Raw genomic sequence first — 19,311 nt, forward strand, 5'->3', positions numbered from 1 at the left:
TGTGAGAGAGGAGATTCTAAGCTCTAAAACCCCGGGATTGTCGTAGTTTCTGGACTTTGTGACGAGGGAGATTTTGGGTTATAAATCCCTTGGATTTTGTCTGCCTCTGCCTCTGCTCCGGCATCCCTCCAACCAGCGTTTTAAAAAACGTCGACTCGGAATTCGCGAAAAGGGATCGGATCGGTTGAAAAATCGGAAATCGTACGGTTCTAGAGAGAACCGAACGATTACGTACAGTGACTCGCCGATTTACTGTACGGAATCGGCGAGTCCAAACAGTGAATCGGGAAGTCCGTACGGTCTTTTTTTTTTTTTTTTTTTTTTTTTTTTTTTTTTTTTTTTTTTTTTTTTTTTTTTTTTTTTTTTTTTTTTTTTTGTATTCCATGATAGATTTTTTTGTAATACTTGATCGAGTTTTTTGTAATCCATGATCGAATTGTTTTTGTTTTTTTGTAATCCATGATCGAATTTTTTGGTTTTTTGTAACCCATAATAGAATTTTTTGTAATCCATCATCGAAATGTTTGTTTTCTTTTCTTGTAATCCATGATCGCTTTTTTTGTTTTTTTTTTTTTTTTTGTAACTCATGATAGAATTTTTTGTAATCCATGATCGAATGTTTTGTAATACATGATCGAAATGTTTGTTTTTTTTTTGTAATCCATGATCGAAATGTTTTTTTTTTTTTTTGTAATCCATGATTGAATTTTTTGTTTTTTGCTTTTTTTGTAACCCATGATAGAGTTTTTTGTAATCCATGATTTAATTTTTTGTAATCCATGATCGAATTGTTTTTTTCTTTTTTTGTAATCCACGATTGAATTTTTTGTTTTTTTTTGTAATCCATGATCGAATTTTATGTAATCCATGATCGAATTTTATGTAATCCATGATTGAATTTTTTGAAAATTTGTGATTTTTTTTTTTTAATCCATGATCGAATTTTTTTTTGTAATCCATGATAGAATTTTTTGAAAATTTGTGATTTTTTTTTTAATCCATGATCGATTTTTTTGAAAATTTGTTATTTTTTTTTTTAATCCATATTATTCAAAGAGAAAACGAGAGAGATGATGATTCTGAGGCCACCCTATCCCAGCCATATTATTCACATATCGAGTCCCAACAGCAACAGTGTAGGGATGAGCACGAAATACTGTAAATTAAATGCTGAATGGCGGTTCATGCAGGGAAAGAACATATCAAGATTCGCATATTCATTCAAAAACATGAAAATTCTTAATGGAGTACCCTCATTTTTTATTAAATTCTTAAAAAACAATATTTATAATGAATTTTAATAATTTTTTCGAATTTTTTTTAAACTTTATTCTGACCGATTCACCCGATTCCTGATCCGGATCGTCGATTCGTCGATCCGGATCGGTTTTTTGGAAGCCCGATCCCGGATCACCGATCCGTTTTTTAAACCATTGCCCCCAACACTAAATAAAGAAATAGTCTTCGGAGTTAAACCGGAATTAGACTCCTCGGCGTTGATTAAAATTAGCATGACTTTGAATTATTTGTTGTTTTGTGCTCATCCAATGATCTATATCATTGATGAGAGCATAGTCCAAGTAATTTCTGGTTTTTCATGGGAAATTACCTATATGCAATTAAACTTTTCAAACTGATTGATTGTAAACTAACATCTGCAATTCATGTGTGTCCTTTTGTCTTGTTCTCTTTGATCAACAATAATATCGCTCCCTTGGAAGTTTCAATTTGTTATTTCCAGGGGATTTTAATGGTGCGATACTGGTTGATTGTTTAAAGACTTTAAAGATATTTTTTCATCTCTTGTGATGTAGGGAAATAAAGCGGAATAGTGGCAAAACAAGAAGGAACATACTTTGGAGTTAACATATTCTAAAAGAAGTTAGGTATGGGACCGATATGAGTTAAGATGAGCAAGAGTAGACTTAGGTGGGTTGGCCATGTGTGGCGCAAACCTTATACAACACATTTTTGGAGGTGCGAGTTAGTTCAATTGAAATGTTTAAAAAGGGCAATGGGTAGGCCTAAAAGGATTTAGTTGGATGTAGTGAGTAAAGATATGGGGTCTTATGGCCTCACTGGAGATATGGTACTTAATGGAGCAAAATAGCGGATTGAGATTCGTATAGTCGACCCCAATTTGTTGGGAAAAGGCTTTGATGATGATGATGATAAAGTGGAAAAATGTACAATAAAACCATTTATTTTGGGTGCGGTTTGTATAGAGTTGATGCTCTAAACAATCAATGTAAAGCGCATCTTCAAATGGTATTGAGAAATGTGGTTTCAATACTGGAAATGTTTGTAATAGCCGTAAAATATATTTTCATGTTTAATTATACTATGTAAGCTTAAAAAACACTTTATATTGTGAGCAGATCTTTGAAAACTCAAAAAACCTGAAAAAAAAAAAAATTGGGTACTTCAGTGGGGATGACGAGTCCCTACCCGTTTTTTGAAATCGTTAATGGTTTTTTAATACGTTTGGTATGAATGGAAGCCTAGATCTTAGCTGGAGCACAAGTGATGCTACCACCACGACCCCAACCCCATTCTCAAGATGCACTATTTCTCAAGCTTGAGATCCATTTTTTCTCATGTCCGTGCATCTTGATGTCGAGATCAATTTGAAGATATTTGAGCTTCAAAACAACCTCTTCTAGTTAAGTATTTGACGTGGGCTTTAATTTGATTGTTTAGAGCCTTGACTTTATATAAGCTTTTTCCTTTATTTTTGGTGCTAGGAGATGACTAACTTTTTGCCATTAGATCTAAAATTGGGTGGCTAGAGTTGCGCCACTAACTTGGCTCAGAGTCCAAGGGAAGATTTTCTGAAGTTTGTGACGCACCCAAGCTACATCGATGGATGGAAGTGATTACAACCTCTTTATTCGAAAAATAAATGGTTTCGTAACATACAACCCCAGATATAAATGGTACAAGCATTATTAGTTTGTTATTACACTCTGTTCTATGTTGCTGTTTTCCTCTCCATTGTGTGAATTTTTAGGCTAGTTTACGAGAAAATGCCCCTTAGTGTGAAAATTAGTTTAGAGCCTTTTTTTTTTCATTTTATGTTTTTGTATTTTTGTTGTTCCCCAAGGTCAGTTTGACACTCCAATTGCCGAGTCGACCTCAGTTCATAAAATGAAAAAAACTGAAGTTGTAACACATATTTGACTGTGAGGGTCATTTTTATCCAAAATAATATGAAAAATTTACCTGGGGTACATTTGCTGGTAATAAAGCATTTGGTGTGATGACAAAATCAGTGACAGCATCTTATGTGGGCGTTTATGTAAATTCCTAAAATTTTCTTGAACTAATCCTTTGCTCTGTGACATTAAAAAAAGAAAAAAAAAAAAGAAAAGAAAAAACCTGTATGTCATTATCAGCAAGATTCCCAAGGGTGGGAAGTTAATCAAGACACTCATGGTTTTTGAGGTGCAATGTTAGTTGAATTTTTGATGAGTTTTCCATAATTGTGACCTTATTATAGGAAACAGAAAAGCGGAGATTAATAGATTTCAAGGCTTTTGTATTCATTTTCTACCCTTTTGGTGAATTTTATTGGATTTCAATGGGCCCTAGCCCTTCATATTTAAGCAAGATATAAACCACGAAATTCATTTGCTATCCTTTGGTGAATTTTATTGGATTTCAAAGGGCCCTAGGCCTTCTTATTTAATCAAGATATAAACCAGGAAAAGTTTCAAGTCCTAGGAATCAAGTTAAATATAACATTGCTATTATCAACAACTGAGGTTCATTAGAGAGAGATGATATATTTATCTTTTGTCATGAGAAATTCTACAGTACACATGCCATGTAAGAGTGAAAGAGCAGGAGATATTGGATAAATGCATCATTTCTTCATCAAAGAAAAGATAAATACAACCACTCCATAGAAAAGTACGCAATGCACAGGTTATGTATGATAGATATTGATAGCAGTCGAGACTAATTGCACAATGTTTGTTAAAGGAAACCTCTCCTTGTTCTAACATCATCACCAGGACCTCAAGATATGTGGATGAATATTCTCTCGCAAATCGTTTATGGTTGATTTGTCCTATCTACCATGAGGCTAATATGGTGGTTGATGTATTTGCTATGGAGGTTTCAAGGTTTTCAGATACAACTATTTGATGCTCTAGGCCTCCTAATTTTCTTTCCCTTCTTTTACTTTATGATGTTGCACAAATGTTTTATTATAGTGAGCTATATTTTTTTCTTCTATTTTAATGAAAAAAGGGTGGGGGCCTTCTACCTCGCTGATTTACCAAAATAGATAAAAGACAATATCGTGATTGGTGGATTCATAAACATTTGAAAATTGACAATTTAAATAATATGTGACAAGATGCAGTAATTTAAGACGGGATTGAGGTGATCAATTTTGAGATTTTCAATGTTGAAATAACAGTTTGTTATGGATTTTTGAGGTTCACCCTCCATTTCCCGGGACGGTGGCCTTGTACATAAACCTCCTCTCTCCCTCTTTTTGTGTGTTTGGTTTTTTTTGTTTTTTGGAAAACGACTTGTTGGCTTGGAGAAACCACCATCAACCCAATCTCTTGGAAACGCATCTGGATGGGTGTAGGGCTTTCATTCGGGTCCAACTTCCATAGCCGGTGGGTCAAGTCTAACTTGTGGACCCAATGTTTTCTATACATAATCATGCATTTCCAATTAAAAAATACACAATATATATTTTAAACAAATTTCATATTTTTGACCTCGATCTAGGTCTGACGGACCTAGCCCTGATTACGTTTGGGTCCAACCTTGGAATTGTATTGGGGGATAGCCATTTGACCTGTTTAAAAGCCCAATCAGTGTTTCAAAATTCAGATTAGTGGGGCGGATCGTTCAACCACAAATCCATGCCGGAGCATTGGATCAGGGATCCAAGCAGATCTGGATCGGTAGGAATCGGTGATCCGTGAATATTTAAAAATAAAAAAATGAAATAAAAGCTAAAATAAAAGATTATTGGGTGTGAATTTAGAGGGGACCAAAAAAAAATTAAATAAAAAAATATATATACAAAGGGGTTTTTAGGGAGAAACCGAGCTATCCCAAAAATAGTTTGATCCCGACCGATTCACATCCACATCAGCAGTCTGGATCGGAAATCGTCGGGTTATAAAACACCGCCCCAATGAAATTCAGGGTGCCATTGTTTTAGGAATCTAATCCCCAGCAAATGTGGTGCATCATAATACCATGCACTACCATTATACTTTTTAACTCAACAAAATCTTTGGAAAATGCTTTTCGTAGGGCTACAACTCTATTAAAATAAGTAATAATAATTGTTTCATGTGGGTTGGACCGCATTTGTACAATATGCGATCCAGAGGTATAAAGCATCCATCTTAAAGATGGATGCAAAGAGGTGATCTATCTAAAACCCATTGTAACTAGCGGTCTAAATGTTTTTTTAATATAATAATTATTTAGGGTTTTAAATTTTTTATTTATTTTTTCATATTCATGATCTCCATGTTAAAGATTATATATTATCTAAAAAGTAGAATCAAATTATATTTAAAAAATATATTTATTGTCAATCCTGCATTTGTACATGTGCGGGCTTACCCGCATCCAATAAGTAAAGCCTCACCTCATAACTCATCAAAAATTGCAATTCAAGTGTTAAAAAACTTCTAAATCGATCATCTCACCTTGAACATTATGGTTGTGCAAAAAAAAATAGGATTTCAAATTATATAAATAGTATATATTGCAACAAACCATCTTGACCATTCATTTCGCCCTAAAAAAAAGTGTTTATATATCTGCAAGATCTGTACCATTTATTGAGTTTCAATATTTATTGTTGATGTTAGAAATTAATTTTAGAGCCATTATAAATATTTCCGATGCCAAAAGTGCTATCCGGATGAGGATTTGAGGTAGGCTTTATTTTGTTTCCATAAAGCCTAGGCCCTATAGAAACTTTATTCAGAAAATGGTTTGGTAGGGTTGTGGCCCTATCAAAATAAGTAAAGCCTCATTTCATAAGTCATAAAAAATTATAATTCAAGCGTTGAGAAAGTTTTATTTTTCTCAAAAGGCATTGAGAAACCTTTATATGGATAATCTCAGCTTGAATATTATGATTGTGCAAAAACATAGGATATCAAGCTCTAAAAATAGTGTCATTGCAATCAATTATTTAGATCATCTGTTTCGCCCTAAAGATAAGTGTTCATAGATCGGTAAAATCTGTATTATTTTTTGAGTTTCAAAATTTATTATCGCTGTTGGAAATTAATTTTAGATCCATCATGGAGATTTTTGTTGTCGAAAGTGCCTTCCAAATAAAGATTTGAGGTGAAGCTTTATTTTGTTTTCATAAAGCCTAGGCCTTATAGAAACTTCGTCCCATCTTTTATGCTTAAGCTCTCACAAATTTGTTCTTAAGCAGGACGGATACCTACTCAAGCGTAGACTATCCGATTAAGGAAATATGGATTTTCAGCCCAAATTCACTTTAGATTTCACATTCCCTCTCTAAAAAATGTCTCAACTTCTCCCCGGAACGTTGAAACTTGCCCTTTTCCCAATTCTTGCGACTTATTCATTCACACGAGCACACCATTGATCCACTAAAACCAAGTTTCCAACCCAATTTAAGCAAACGTTTTTCGCGATTTTCTCTCTCTAAAAACGTCGACTTCCTTTTCATCCTCACCCAAAAATGTCGATTTTCTCTCTCTAAAAATCGACCCTAGATTTCATAACTCGGCGTGGATGCGCCCATTTCAGATCTTAGTTACCCTTTTAAAGAAAGCGTACGGCCGAGGCCCTTTCCTTTAGACCTGGAATTAGGAAAGGTTCGTCCTAGGGCAAAACGGTCATTTTGCTTTCATGGACATATACGGCATATTAGAAAAAGTTTTGGGGTTTTTGAAGATTTAGAGAGAGAAAGGCGGCCAGAGGTCGAAGCGTGAGAGAGGGCATTTTAGAGAGAGAAAGAGAATACAGTATTTAGAGAGCGAAAGAGAGAATTTTGGATTTCCTTATACAGCGTAGAACCCACAGGAAGCCGCCCTCTAGAGAGAGAAAGGGAGAGAGCGAGGGGTTAATCTCTTATCATGTGGGAGAGAGGAGAGAGGAGGGACATGTCCCCCTCTTAATCAGACGAACATTGGAAGAAAGAGAGAGAGGGGAGAACGCGAGATGGGTCTGTTAAAACTATCTTCAGATCCCTTTGCCCTTAAAGTTCCTTTTTCCGCAGTCATCATCCCTTCTTCTGCAACATCTGACCTTTTCTTTTAGGTCAGGAGCTGACGCCTCCATTTAACTCTGGTTATTCTTTAGATTTGGAGGTTTTGTTTCAAGAATAAAGAACTCTGGTTATTCTTTAGATTTGGAGGTTTGTTTCAAGAATAAAGAACCCTGGTTAGTCGTTAGATTTGGAGGTTTTGTTTCAAGAATAAAGGCATGGAGGACGAGGCTATCAAGCGGAACACCGATTGTGTGTACTTCTTGGCGTCACCATTAACCTGCAAAAATGTAAGATCTCTGACCTAATCCAACTCTCTCTCACTCTTTCTATCTTTAAACTATGGTTCTTTTAGTTTTATCTAATTATTCCTGCATCTTCTTTGGATTGATTTTCAGTATCTTTTTTTTGTCTCTAATCTTGATTCTCTTTTATGAACCTATGCAAGAGTCGATGAATATTTACATGGTTGATGCATTTTTCCTGAAATTATGAGTTTGTTGTGATTTTTTCTTTTCAAGATCAAGATGATCTGTATTACCTGAGAAAGCTAGTTTCTGATTTGTATATAGCCATGGGTTAGAGATTTTCTTGATGATTCTGATCTCAAAAATTTTCTTTCCTTTCAATTGGCACCAAGAGATGCAGGCAAATGTAGACATGTGCTTCGATATGGAGAGAGAGAGAGAGAGAGAGAGAGAGAGAGAGAGAGAGAGAGAGAGAGAGAGAGAGAGAGAGAGAGAGAGAGAGAGAGAGCAGATTCATCTGGGGCCAGAGAGAGAAAGTGAAAAAGGAGGTAGCGGTGAAGTTATGGACCATAATCCCCTACTCTTGATTAAGATCCATATGTTGTTCTGATGGCGTTCTCCTCTTTGGAAGAAAGAAAATGAACTTATAAATCTGATAAATTTCCGCCAGCCATGGAAATCTGATAAATTTCCGCCAGCCATGGAAATCCTCTTAGTTTCCTTCTCTCTTGTTCTCCTATGCAACTACTTTTTCTCATCGTCTTTACTCCTTGTTTGATTGTGAACATCCTCTCCAATGGATTCCTGAACCACAACTTCATCTCTGCCTGAATACTAGTGATGAGAATAATTGAGGCCATGATTTTTCTCGAAAACCATTGGGGCTGTGGTGTATTTCCCTTTGAAGACTACGTTGTTCCTCTCTTTCTAAATGCACAAGTAGACTACTTGTGAAAGTACCAAAAGACTGAATGGGTGTAACATCCACAATTGCTTTGCTGTTTGGGTGGAAGACTGAATTTCAATAGCCTAAGAGCCGTGCTCTTGAATGTGGCCATCCAACTCTGAATGACTCTGAGGAGGCTTTATATATGCACCCTGCACAGGGAAAAATGCGTGATCAGATAATAGATCATCTATTGTTTCTTTTTATTTGGGCATAGAGTGCCGCAGGTAGGGCACTGGAATTTCCTTATGATTCAGGCATATGTTTGATTTAAGGTGCTAATGGATGATGAGTCCAACACTACAATATCAAGATCTACTGTTCTAATCCTACTGCTGAAATGCCACGGAGAAGAGATTGGCTCTAGTGAGTGCCTTATCAAGAACGGCATCCAACTGAAGCAGATGATGTGTGTGGGTGTTGGAATGACTCAGACTAGGCAACCTAAGGATGCTGGAAGATCAAGTTGAGAGGAGTCCCCAAGTGAAAGATCTAATTGAAAAGCATCTTCTGGCGCCGTGCAACAAAATGAGCCAATCATCTTTTGTGATACTATATATGATTAGCTCCCAAGAATCTATGCCATCTCACATATGCCACACCCTTAGAGGCATTGAATATGTCCCACACGGTCACAATTTCATAATCACATGTCAGAATATTCCAAATTGGGTTTCCTGAAGTTCAAAGTAAAGCTAAGAATCTGTGAGGAACTGGTTGAGTCAAAATCATGGACTTACTATTCTTAACATGTCTAGATTTGCAATTTTTAGTTAATCGTGAATTTATATTATAAGTGAAGTGCATATTGATTGATTTTGGCACTATTAATTAGTTAAGATTAGGCTATATGGGCAGTCTAGCTGTCACGGGAAAATTAATGTTTTTGGAGTTCTGGAATATTTATGTTTGAAGGAGTTGAAGGGTTTTTCTTTCTCTAGAAAGTTTTGAAACCTTTAAAACTTGAGAGCTTGTTGTTCTTCGTGTGTTTTTTTTTTGAAACCCCAGCCTGACCTTGGAGTTTCAAATTCTCTTTATTTGATTTGGGCGAGTTTATCCATGTTTTCTAATGTAAAATGTGATGGGTCTTTAGTGATTTACCTTGACTTCCCCTTCTCTACTAGCTTTTATATGCCTGTATGCTTACCCAGAACTGTTTTTTTTTGGCCTTAAACCCCTATTTCAATCTCAAAATTGCTTTGTCCACCCTTGAGACTGTCTTTTCTGATGTAAAACCAAACCGCCTTTCTGTAGCTTCAGAACCGATATTGCTTTTTTACTAGCTTATGACGCCTTTATTAAGCAAAAAATGGGTTTTCTCGTGAAACTGTGCTACCCTTATCGTAATGAAAACCTCTTTTTTCCCATCATTAAACTGCCTTTTCCTGTCTCATCCGTTTGAAGTTTTGGGAAATAGCCTTTTGCAATGTCAAACCACATTTTTCTATCAGAAAATCGCTTTTGCTATCACAATGTTACCTGAAAAACCAACTCTTGTGCTTGTAAAACCTCCTTGACTCTTCAGTCTTTTACATTTGGAATGCCTTTTTTCGAATGTGAAAACCTCGTTTAATTACTGGAAAAGCAGGTTTTGCTGCTAGGCTTTGTGTTAGTGTTTTTGAAACAGCTGTTCTTGCCCATGAAAATTGCTTTTTGATTCCTTGAAGCTTCTCTTTATTCCTATATACTCTTCCCTTTAACCACTTTTAAGTATTGCAGAACGGCTCTTCTGGTTGAGAAACCGCCTTGACTCTTTGGTTTCTATGTTTGGAATACCTTGTTTTTGCATGAAACCACTTTTGCATCACTGCAAAAGCGGTTTTTGCTGCTGGAATTTGTGTTAATGCTCTGCAACAGCTTTCTGTGCCCATGAAAATCGTTTTTGGTGTTTTGAAGCTTCTCTCTGCTTTTTAATACAAGGTTCTCTTCCTTAACTGCTTTTCATCACTGCTAAACTGATTTGTTGTTTATGGGTTAATGGAAAACTACTTAACTTCTTGAGATATATTTTTGTTTACGATGAAAGCTGCAATTTATTGCTGAAAATACATTGCTGGAGAACTGTTGTGTGGAGTAAAAAGAAACTAAGGAGGAAGTAGAAGCAGGCGTGTGGAGGAAAGGAAGAGAAAATAGTGGAGAAATAGCTGAGGAGGAAGAACAAGTAATGGACATATGGGAAAAGGGGAATTGGAGGAAATATGCAAGGAGGATGAGCAAGCTTCTAACAGATGAGAAACAAAATTTGTAAGGAGTGGGGCTGCCACTTGGGTGGACCTGGCTTCAGGCTGGGTTCTGGCTACACTATAAGGCCCATGGGGTGGGTGGGGGCTAGGTGTGGGGGTTCTGAACAATTCAGGTCAGGTCTTATGTGATATATATAACATAATTATATAATGGAAAAAAAATTATATAAGGGTGAGGCTCTAAACAATCAAATTAAGGTGTACCTACAAAATTCATTAGAAAAGGTTGTTTAGATGCTAGAAAACCATCAATTGGATCATATCGACCTCAAGATGTATGGATATGAGAATCTTCATAAAAAAAAAAAAGGTGTATGGATATGAGAAAAATAGATTTCAAGATATGAGAAAAATAGATTTCAAGTGTTGGAAATAGTGCATCTTGTAATGCATTATCTAAACTGTTAATTTTCAAGATTTTCAAGTGTTTATAGATCTGCTCGATCTACACAGATTTTTAACTTTAAATTTTATAATTAGAGATGAAAATAATTTGCAGGTCATCATGAAGATTTTTTGATACTGAAAAACATATTTTGGCACTATTTGAAGGTGCACCCTACTTTGATTATTTAGGGCCCCGGCCTTATACAAACCATACCCTTATATGATATATACACCTATATATTATCTCACTAAGGATATGGCCCTTTATAAAGTAGAATGGCGAAATAAGATTCGTGTAGCTGACCCCAAATATTTGGGATAAGGCTCTAATGCTGTCATGGTGATGATGATGACACTTGCATATATCATGCATCAAGTCAAATCATACAGAATATGCATGAGCCTGGACCAATCTAATTTTCAGGGTGGGCCAGGCTTGAACCCCAACGATATAATTTTGCCCAGACCACAACCTAATTTGTGGTATATTCTCAGGCCTGGGTCAGTCGTGGGCACCTACAAAAAGATTTGGGTCAGGTATGCGCTGCTAGCTGCCCCCGAGCCCAGCCTGTTGGCAGTCCTAGTGAGGAGAAAACTGGGGGAGTATATGAAAATCATGAGGAGAAGTAGTGAAGCTGAAGCTGAGTTTTTTTAAGGCACTTGTGTTGATTCTTAACAATATTTCAGGCATATTTTCTCTTGTAGGACTTCAATGAATATTTTCTCTTGATTCTTAACAAAAGAGGTTTTCTACCAACCACATATAGAGAGAGATTCTTTTGCTACCCACGTATGGGGAGAGAGATTGTTTCTACCACCCACTTAGAGAGTTTTAGTCACCCACATAGAGAAGTGAGAGAATTTGATATTCTTGGTTTTTAACAGGGAATTGGTATTTCCCAGCTAGCTCTACTATGTTTGTAGGTGTACCCACCACAATACGGGTGGGGATATTCAAGACACTGGCTGCCTACAATGTCCTCATGTTCATGGGTGTAGATATCAAGAAACAAGAGCTTTTCATCAAAGAGGGAAGTTCTGCTCACAAGGAGAAAAAAGTGAGCCTAGATGAAGTGGCCTTCTCTTTATGACTGTGAGAAGGATGTCCATGTACACACTGTAAGGGGAAAATGCATGACCATAGAATAGATGATTCATTGTTTCTTCTGATTTTGTGCACAGAGTGCTAATGTTAGAGCATTGGGATCCCCTTAAAATTCAGGTTTGGGCATGGTTGATTAAGTGTTGAATGACGATTTGCAATACTTTGTATCAAGTACAAATTCTACACCCCCAAAAAGAGATGGCCTCTAGTGGGTGCCTTGTCAAGAGAAGCAACCAACAAAAGCAGATGATGCATGGGGCTGTTGCGCCGGCTAGGTGACCTAGGGACTCTGGAAGATGAATTGAGAGGAGTCCCTGGGTTAAAGATTTCATAGAAAAGCATCTTTTGGTGTCATGCAGTGAAATGAGCCAATCATTCTTGGTGATGCTATCTATGATTGCCTCCCAAGAATCGATGCTCTCAAATACATAAGCCATATCCTAAGAGGTGTTAAATGCGTCATCTAGGGTCTAGTGAAGCAATAGACCCCAGATAAAAAGTTTCCAAATTTTGGTTCCTAAAGTTCTAAGAAATGCTAGGAATTGGTTGAATCAATCATGACTTACTATTTGTAGTAACTCGCGAATTATATATTCATACTGAGCTGCAAAGTTATGATCTGATATCGATTTGTTGAGATTAGATTGGATTTGTGGTCTAGATTCATAGAGCATTAGTGTTTTAGGAGTTTCTTTAAATATTAATGTTAAAGGAATTGGAGGATTTTTCTTTCTCTAGGAGGTCATAGAACATGGAATATTGAGAACTTGTTGAGCTTAGTGTTAGAGGAGTTGGAGGGTTTTTCTTTCTTGCGGGGGTTTCGGAACTTTGATTCTTGAGAGCTTGTTGCTCTTTGTACTTTTGAAATCCTGGACCTTGGAGTTGTAAGTGCCTGCTTGATTTGATCGAAGCAAAGGCAAGTGAATTTTTTGTTTTTTTTCCAAAAAAAGGTGATTAAATGTCTGCTTTTCCAGTATTTCTATTAGGAAAAATATACAGTGAGACGATTTACCTTTGGTACGAGGTGGTCACAATTAATCTTGACCATTGGATGTGAAATTTGGGTGGCTGCATTTATTCCATTGACCAAGCTCAAAGTTCAAAAGAAATTTTCACGAACTTTGTGACACACCTAAGCTATCATATTTCATATCTGATGGCCATAAATAATTGTGACCTCCGTGTACCAATGGTAAATGGTCTCATTGTATACAATCCCTTTCTATTAATGTTTTTTTATTGTGAAATATTCTGAACTGTAGTTCAACTGCCTGTCATTGATTCTGGGCAGCATTAAACTAAATGGATCCTATTCAAATTTCCTTTGGAGTGTTATATACTTGTGTCACTTCCTTAAGGCTGTATGAGGGTCAAGGTCAACCCCGACTGGGGGTTCGTGGGCTGGTCTTGACCGTCCTACCTGGGCCCAACCTGCTGAGTTCTTGTTGTGGGTCTAACGCTGGTCTGGGGTTGGGTTGACCCAGTGAATCACTTGGGTCTACCTACCCTGCCTATTTTACATGTTAACTTATAGAAAACATGGCAGGTCCATGTCAGTTGACTCAGAAATGTACCTAAGTTTGAACCTTCCAAGATATTATGTCACCTTCACTATCAATTGGGGGAATGTAATGGTCCTTACTGAAGATTTTCAACAAATTTACATGTACTGCCCCATGGAACCAGAGTAGACATGGCCGAAAAGTCATTGATAAAGTGTTATTTTGTTAATTTAATATTAAAAAATGCAGTTAGAACCCGACAGAACTGGATAAGTCCTCACCTGAGCCAGATTTAAAAGAAAATGGTGTGCACGCGCTTAAACACAGACATGCACATGCACATGCACACGCACACAAATGCACACTAGCACAGACCATGCTAGAGAATGCAAAGGGAAACTAATAACTCGAGAATGCAAAGTTATTTGAGTAGACATCTATGCTAGAGTTCAATTGAAGGAGACCTAGTGAAAAAAATAATGGAGAACCTAATGTAACTGGAGAATTTGCTTAAGCCAGAGATCAATCATCATCATCATCAGAGCTTTATCCCAACTATTTGGGGTCGGCCATTAAGCCAGAGGTCAATAGAAAGAAAACAAGAGAATTCACTTGAGCCAGAATTCAGGCGTGAAGCATAGTAGAAGACAATAACTCATTGTGCTCATCTCAAATAGAATAATTCCCTGTGTTTTTTATTATACTATAATGAAATTTATTTTTGCAATGTGATGGATTTTTGGTCATTATTTGAGCTCAGGTCTTAAATTGATCCATAAATTTCTTTATTCTACGTTGGACATTTTTGAATCTCGATAGCTATTTACATAGTGCAAATCAGTGTTAGTAAGACCATACTGGACTGGCAGATTTGACACATTGGATCAGTAACTGGGTTTGGAGCCAATCCATTTGTGATAAATAAACTGGTCAAAATTTGCAGGACCTTGGTGGATTTGACCTTTTTCTATATTTTTGCTTTTATCTTATATATATTTTTATTTTTCATAAATTATTATTATTATTTTTTGTCTTGTCAGGCTGGTCCCACTGGCTTGGGGTGGACTTGTGCCCTCCTTGTTTCAGTGACCCGTCTGGTCCTGATAACATTGTAGGGCAATCTTATCAATATCACATTCAATCTTTTCAATATCACATTGGGCAATCTCAATTTGGGGTGTTGAAAACAATCCATCTTTATGAAGTATCTAAATGGACCAAGTGTTGTATTGATTAAGTTATTCAAGCCCTATGCAGATTGGTTCAAGTAATCACATGGAATATGTTATATGTGGTATTAGATTTGAGTTCCTTTTTGAGAGCACTTGCAGGCTTTACACATCATGAAAGCAGAAATAGAAGGCTTCACTTAGTTGCAAACTTCATAGTGTCTCTGTGATTGAGTTTCTGCTGACAAATGCTTGGATTCCCTTTGATGGCAGCCTTTGCATATCATTTAAACAGAAAAAGAAGGCTTAAATTCGCTGCAAACTTAATTACGTATCTGTGATGTGATTAGGTTTGTGGTGACAAATGCTTGAATTGTCTCTTTCCATACAATTTCTCATATAGCATGTGTCCTTGGAATAAATTAGAAATGATTCTCATTGAGAAATTTAGTTCATTTTTTTGAGGGTTCCATTGCAGTGTTTTCTCTTGAGATGGTCATTTTGCCTGTGATGCAGTTTGTTCCGACTTGGAAATTCCAAGTTTTGTTTTATTTTATTGGACATAAAGCATCTTAACTAAATGCATGATAATGACCCTAAAGGAACACTCAAAATCTTTTTCTTGCAGCAGTCCTATAACTGGCTGCCTTCCTCATAAATGTGTACGGTACTACATTACATATTTGTCTTCCTGGCTCTTTTCTTAGTGTGGCTCAGTTCTGGTCTTCTATCTAGAGATTTTACCTGACTTAGCTCGTTCTTATTTTTTTTAGAATGTAAAATCTTGGTGCTATCATCCTTGTTAGTTTTTTCTATCATGTAGAATAGAAAATCTTATTACTATTGGGCAAACATTCATGCTGTGAATATCATGGAAGAAAAGTTCCCTGTGTTGATTCTGTTCTATGTTGCATGGACAAAATCCTTAATTGTATTTGATATTGTCTGATCAACCATGTTTTGTTACTTGTTTGCCATTTACTTGATGTTCATGGTGGATAAATCTAATGTTTAATTTTTCCTTTCCAGGGAAGTGAATGTGAATTTCGCCATAGTGAAAGTGCTAGGGTGAACCCCAGAGATTGCTGGTTCTGGCTGAATGGTAACTGCTTGAATCCGAAATGTGCGTTCAGGCATCCGGTGAGTCTTCTTTCCTTTCTTCGTTCCCTTTATAGCCACTATTTTGATTTGTGTGTTTTATGGGATGTGTAGATGTGTATTACTAAGGGAAGATTTGTGTACTCATAGATCTCTCTCTCTCTCTCTTGTATTACTAAGGGACTCTCTCTCTCTCTCTGCACGCATGTGTGTGCATCTGTGTTTGTATGTGACCAAGCACGATATCTTTATAATATATTTTCTGATATCATATGTTTGCGTGTGAGAAGGCAAGAGTAATGGTCAAATCTTTTTGATAGATACATTTGCTGACTTTTTATCTTCTTCTTTTGTAGCCTCTTGATGGCCTTTTGGGAACTACAGGAATGCCAACAGCAAACTCATCAGCACTTGCTTTACCTCCTTCAGTGCCAACCCAAACTCCTCTCCCTGCTGCTGCTGCTTCCACCAAGCAAATTACCCCTTGCATCTTCTTCCGAAAAAGGCTTTGCTTAAAGGGTGATAAATGCCCTTTCTTGCACATAAACCCTTCGTCTTCAGGCAGCCAAGCTACACCGCCTTCTGTTAAAGCTGGCTCTACTGTAACAGATCTTCCTCAGCCTCTTAAGGCACCCTCAAATGCTAATGGACCTGAGATACCCAACATTCATCAGAGAAATTCACCTAACTTTCCGTCAAAAAACTCTCCACCCAAGTTTACAAAGCCTTCACCTAATTTGGTGAAGCTTTCTCCTCCTAATTTTGCAAAGCCCTCTCCACCTAAAAATACCTCACAAAACAGCACACCTGGAGGGATTCCTCCCGTTTCGAAACCTGCCATGGATGTTGAATCTTCCCCCCAAACTGGTGTTACAGTGAGGAAAGCTATGGTGCACATTGATGAATTTGGAAGATCAAAGGCAACTATTGCTCCAATGAGCTGTGGGAACCTCATTAACCGACTTCAAGTGCACCATTCTCGTGGATTGGATTATAATGGCAGGGAACCAGGTGAGTTCTTTAGCGAAACTTCTCCTGGTTTTGATGTTCTTGTTGATGAGCAACGTGAAGAATCAGATTATAAGGATTTGGGACGAGGAAGGCGCATAAGTTCTCTGCATGCATTCAGTTACCCTCAGTCCTCGCATGTTGATTGGAATGCTAATCCAGACAGAGAAGCTCGAACCCCACTAGATAGAGAAACACGGGGCCATATCAATGCATACGATTCACATGGGAGGGCGAGGGATTGGTTGGGAAGGGAGCAAAGTGGGGCCTCTATTGAGAAAAACATAGAGAGGAGGCCTTCCGTTGTGTCAGAGAGGAGGATAGTAAGAGAGGAGAGCCCTGATAGAGTGGACACATTCGATTTGCGCCAGCAAATTTCAAAGCGAAGAAAAGTTAATGGGTCAAGATCAGTGGTTAGCCCTTCGAGAGGGCACGGTGAGATGCATCAAAGGGAAGAAGGCTTGCTTGAAGAGCAAAAGTTCCCTCGACCACTCCCTCATAGGGACCAGCCCCATATCTCAAGTGAAACCACAGTGAGCCGGCGGCTCCAAGGTAGGCTCAAGCTACCTAGAAAGTCTTCGCCAGAATTTCATCAGGAAACGAGTTTGGATATCAGGGCAAGAGGGCCACAAAGCAACCCTAGTGGTTTTATTGGAAGAAATCATGAGAGATTGAAAAGGAGGCTTCCTGAGGTTAATACTATGGAGGGGAAAGATTCGGTGGTCAAAGGTAATGAAACCAGTAGCCATTCTTTTAATTTTGCTGGACCAAAGAGCCTTGCAGAGCTCAAAAGTGGGAAAGTTTCAGATAGGGTTAAGAGTGAGGTTGTTGTAGGAGAAGAGAGTGCAAAGTTAGGGAAGGGTTTGTCTCAAGAATCTGTTGGTTCTCTACCTTTTGATGGCCCGAAGCCTTTGAGCATGATTTTGAAGGAAAAGAGGGAAATGGGTTCAGGGAATCCTGTGCTTCCAAGAAAACCTGATGAAGCAACAGAGGTTGACATAGAAGAGAGAACTCTAGCAGAGAAAGAGGGAACTCAGGTAGAGGGAGAAGGCACTCATGTTTATGAGAACCAGTCACCAGAATCAGAGAAAGAGGAAAACACTTCTCCGAACGGTTGTAGAGAAGAACTCAAAGCCACAATCCCTGGACGAACTGCAGAAACTGTAGAATCAGAAATACGTTTAATCAGTGATGGGCTCTCATCACCACAAAGAAGAGATGATGTGGAGATGATTGATGCTGAGGAAGACCCAGAAGGTGAAGCTTATGATCAGAGAGAAGGGGAATCCGATTATGGGGCATTAGAAGGGAGAGACTGGAAAATGGGAGAAGAAAATGCAGATGATAATGCAGACCAAGATGATGATTACTTGGATGATGAAGATGGAGATGACTTTGCCAGAAGGCTCGGGGTCATGTTCTCTTAAATTTATATCGAGAGACTTCAAAGCTATTTAATTTAATTTACTGATATGCAAATGTTTGCTTGCTCTAAAGAACATCCCTGATGTTGGCTTCTGTATTTAACGGAAGACCTTTTTTTTTTGGCTGCTGAATTTTAGGCTCACCAAGAACTGATGTTGGAAGAGTTTAAAACTCTTGAGTTGTATTGTTATTGTATTAGTTTGTTTTAATGGCCTTTGGGAAATTTAAATTTATGTAAACAAGTAGTGGATCAGAAATTTGAGGTGGAGTTTAATTGCCCCATTTGTTTAAGGCCTCCTCTCTCTCTGTGTATATTACAACATTGGAGTATGGAAGTTTTTCTCTGTAGATCATCAAGATGGTCCAAAACTCGCAGCCTGTCATAAGTATCAAATAAAAAAACAAACTTGCAGCCGCTTTATTTTGAATCTGGACATGGGGACATGCAATATCCCTCTGCTAAAAATCTCCAGGCCTAGAGAGAGGTGAAGCTGTCATTGAGCTTATGGTACCATGGTCCATGTAGTCTTAGGAAAAGACGGGGTTTATTGAATTCAATAAGTTTTTGGCAGGCCAAAGAGCCAATTAATATAAAATCGCTCGATAGCAGAAAAACTATGAAAAGCTATCCGATGTAAAATCTAGAGCTCCATTCTCATTAGGTACGAAATAAACGATGTCGCAATATCCACATCTAACTGTACAGTAATGTTGCTGGTATTTAGAAACCTCTCTACTTGGTTTTAGAAAACACTATAATGAGCTGTTTTAACAGAATAATGCCTTGGCTTAACCTTTGATTAAGAGTGTATAATACGATCTGTGTTCTTTTTAACAAATGATTTATGAAAATCCTAGTACATCGCTGGTTCAGGTGCTTGTAGTATTGAGGAGAGATTAAGAGTGAGTTGTACTGCTGTTGTAGAGAAAAGCTTCTCAAATG

General features: G+C 37.5%; 1 protein-coding gene across 2 annotated transcripts; it reads left to right on the top strand.

The window, feature by feature from the left end:
* Positions 1-7,035: 7,035 nt before the first annotated feature.
* Positions 7,036-18,650, top strand: LOC18437713 (CCCH-type zinc finger family protein). Of its 2 annotated transcripts, XM_020669535.2 has the most exons (4): positions 7,036-7,290; positions 7,380-7,527; positions 15,867-15,977; positions 16,292-18,650. In XM_020669535.2, exons 2-4 carry the CDS (start codon positions 7,456-7,458, stop codon positions 18,368-18,370), a joined length of 2,262 nt encoding a protein of 753 aa, XP_020525194.1. In that variant the 5' UTR covers positions 7,036-7,290; positions 7,380-7,455; the 3' UTR covers positions 18,371-18,650. The 2 variants fall into 2 exon arrangements, with proteins under 2 accessions (XP_020525194.1, XP_006847976.1); XM_006847913.4 differs by having other exon boundaries at positions 7,036-7,527.
* The last annotated feature ends 661 nt before the right edge of the window (positions 18,651-19,311 follow it).

The sequence above is a fragment of the Amborella trichopoda genome, chromosome 9 (genome assembly GCF_054954075.1).
Source record: "Amborella trichopoda isolate Santa Cruz 75 chromosome 9, AtrichopodaSantaCruz75HAP2 v2.0, whole genome shotgun sequence".
NCBI classification, from domain to species: Eukaryota; Viridiplantae; Streptophyta; class Magnoliopsida; order Amborellales; family Amborellaceae; genus Amborella; species Amborella trichopoda.

Coding starts and splice junctions, on each gene's coding strand:
- LOC18437713 (XM_006847913.4), top strand. CDS start 7,456: ATGGAGGACGAGGCTATCAAGCGGAACACCGATTGTGTGTACTTCTTG. Junction 7,528..15,866: donor CACCATTAACCTGCAAAAAT/GTAAGATCTCTG, acceptor TTTCCTTTCCAG/GGAAGTGAATGTGAATTTCG. Junction 15,978..16,291: donor AATGTGCGTTCAGGCATCCG/GTGAGTCTTCTT, acceptor CTTCTTTTGTAG/CCTCTTGATGGCCTTTTGGG.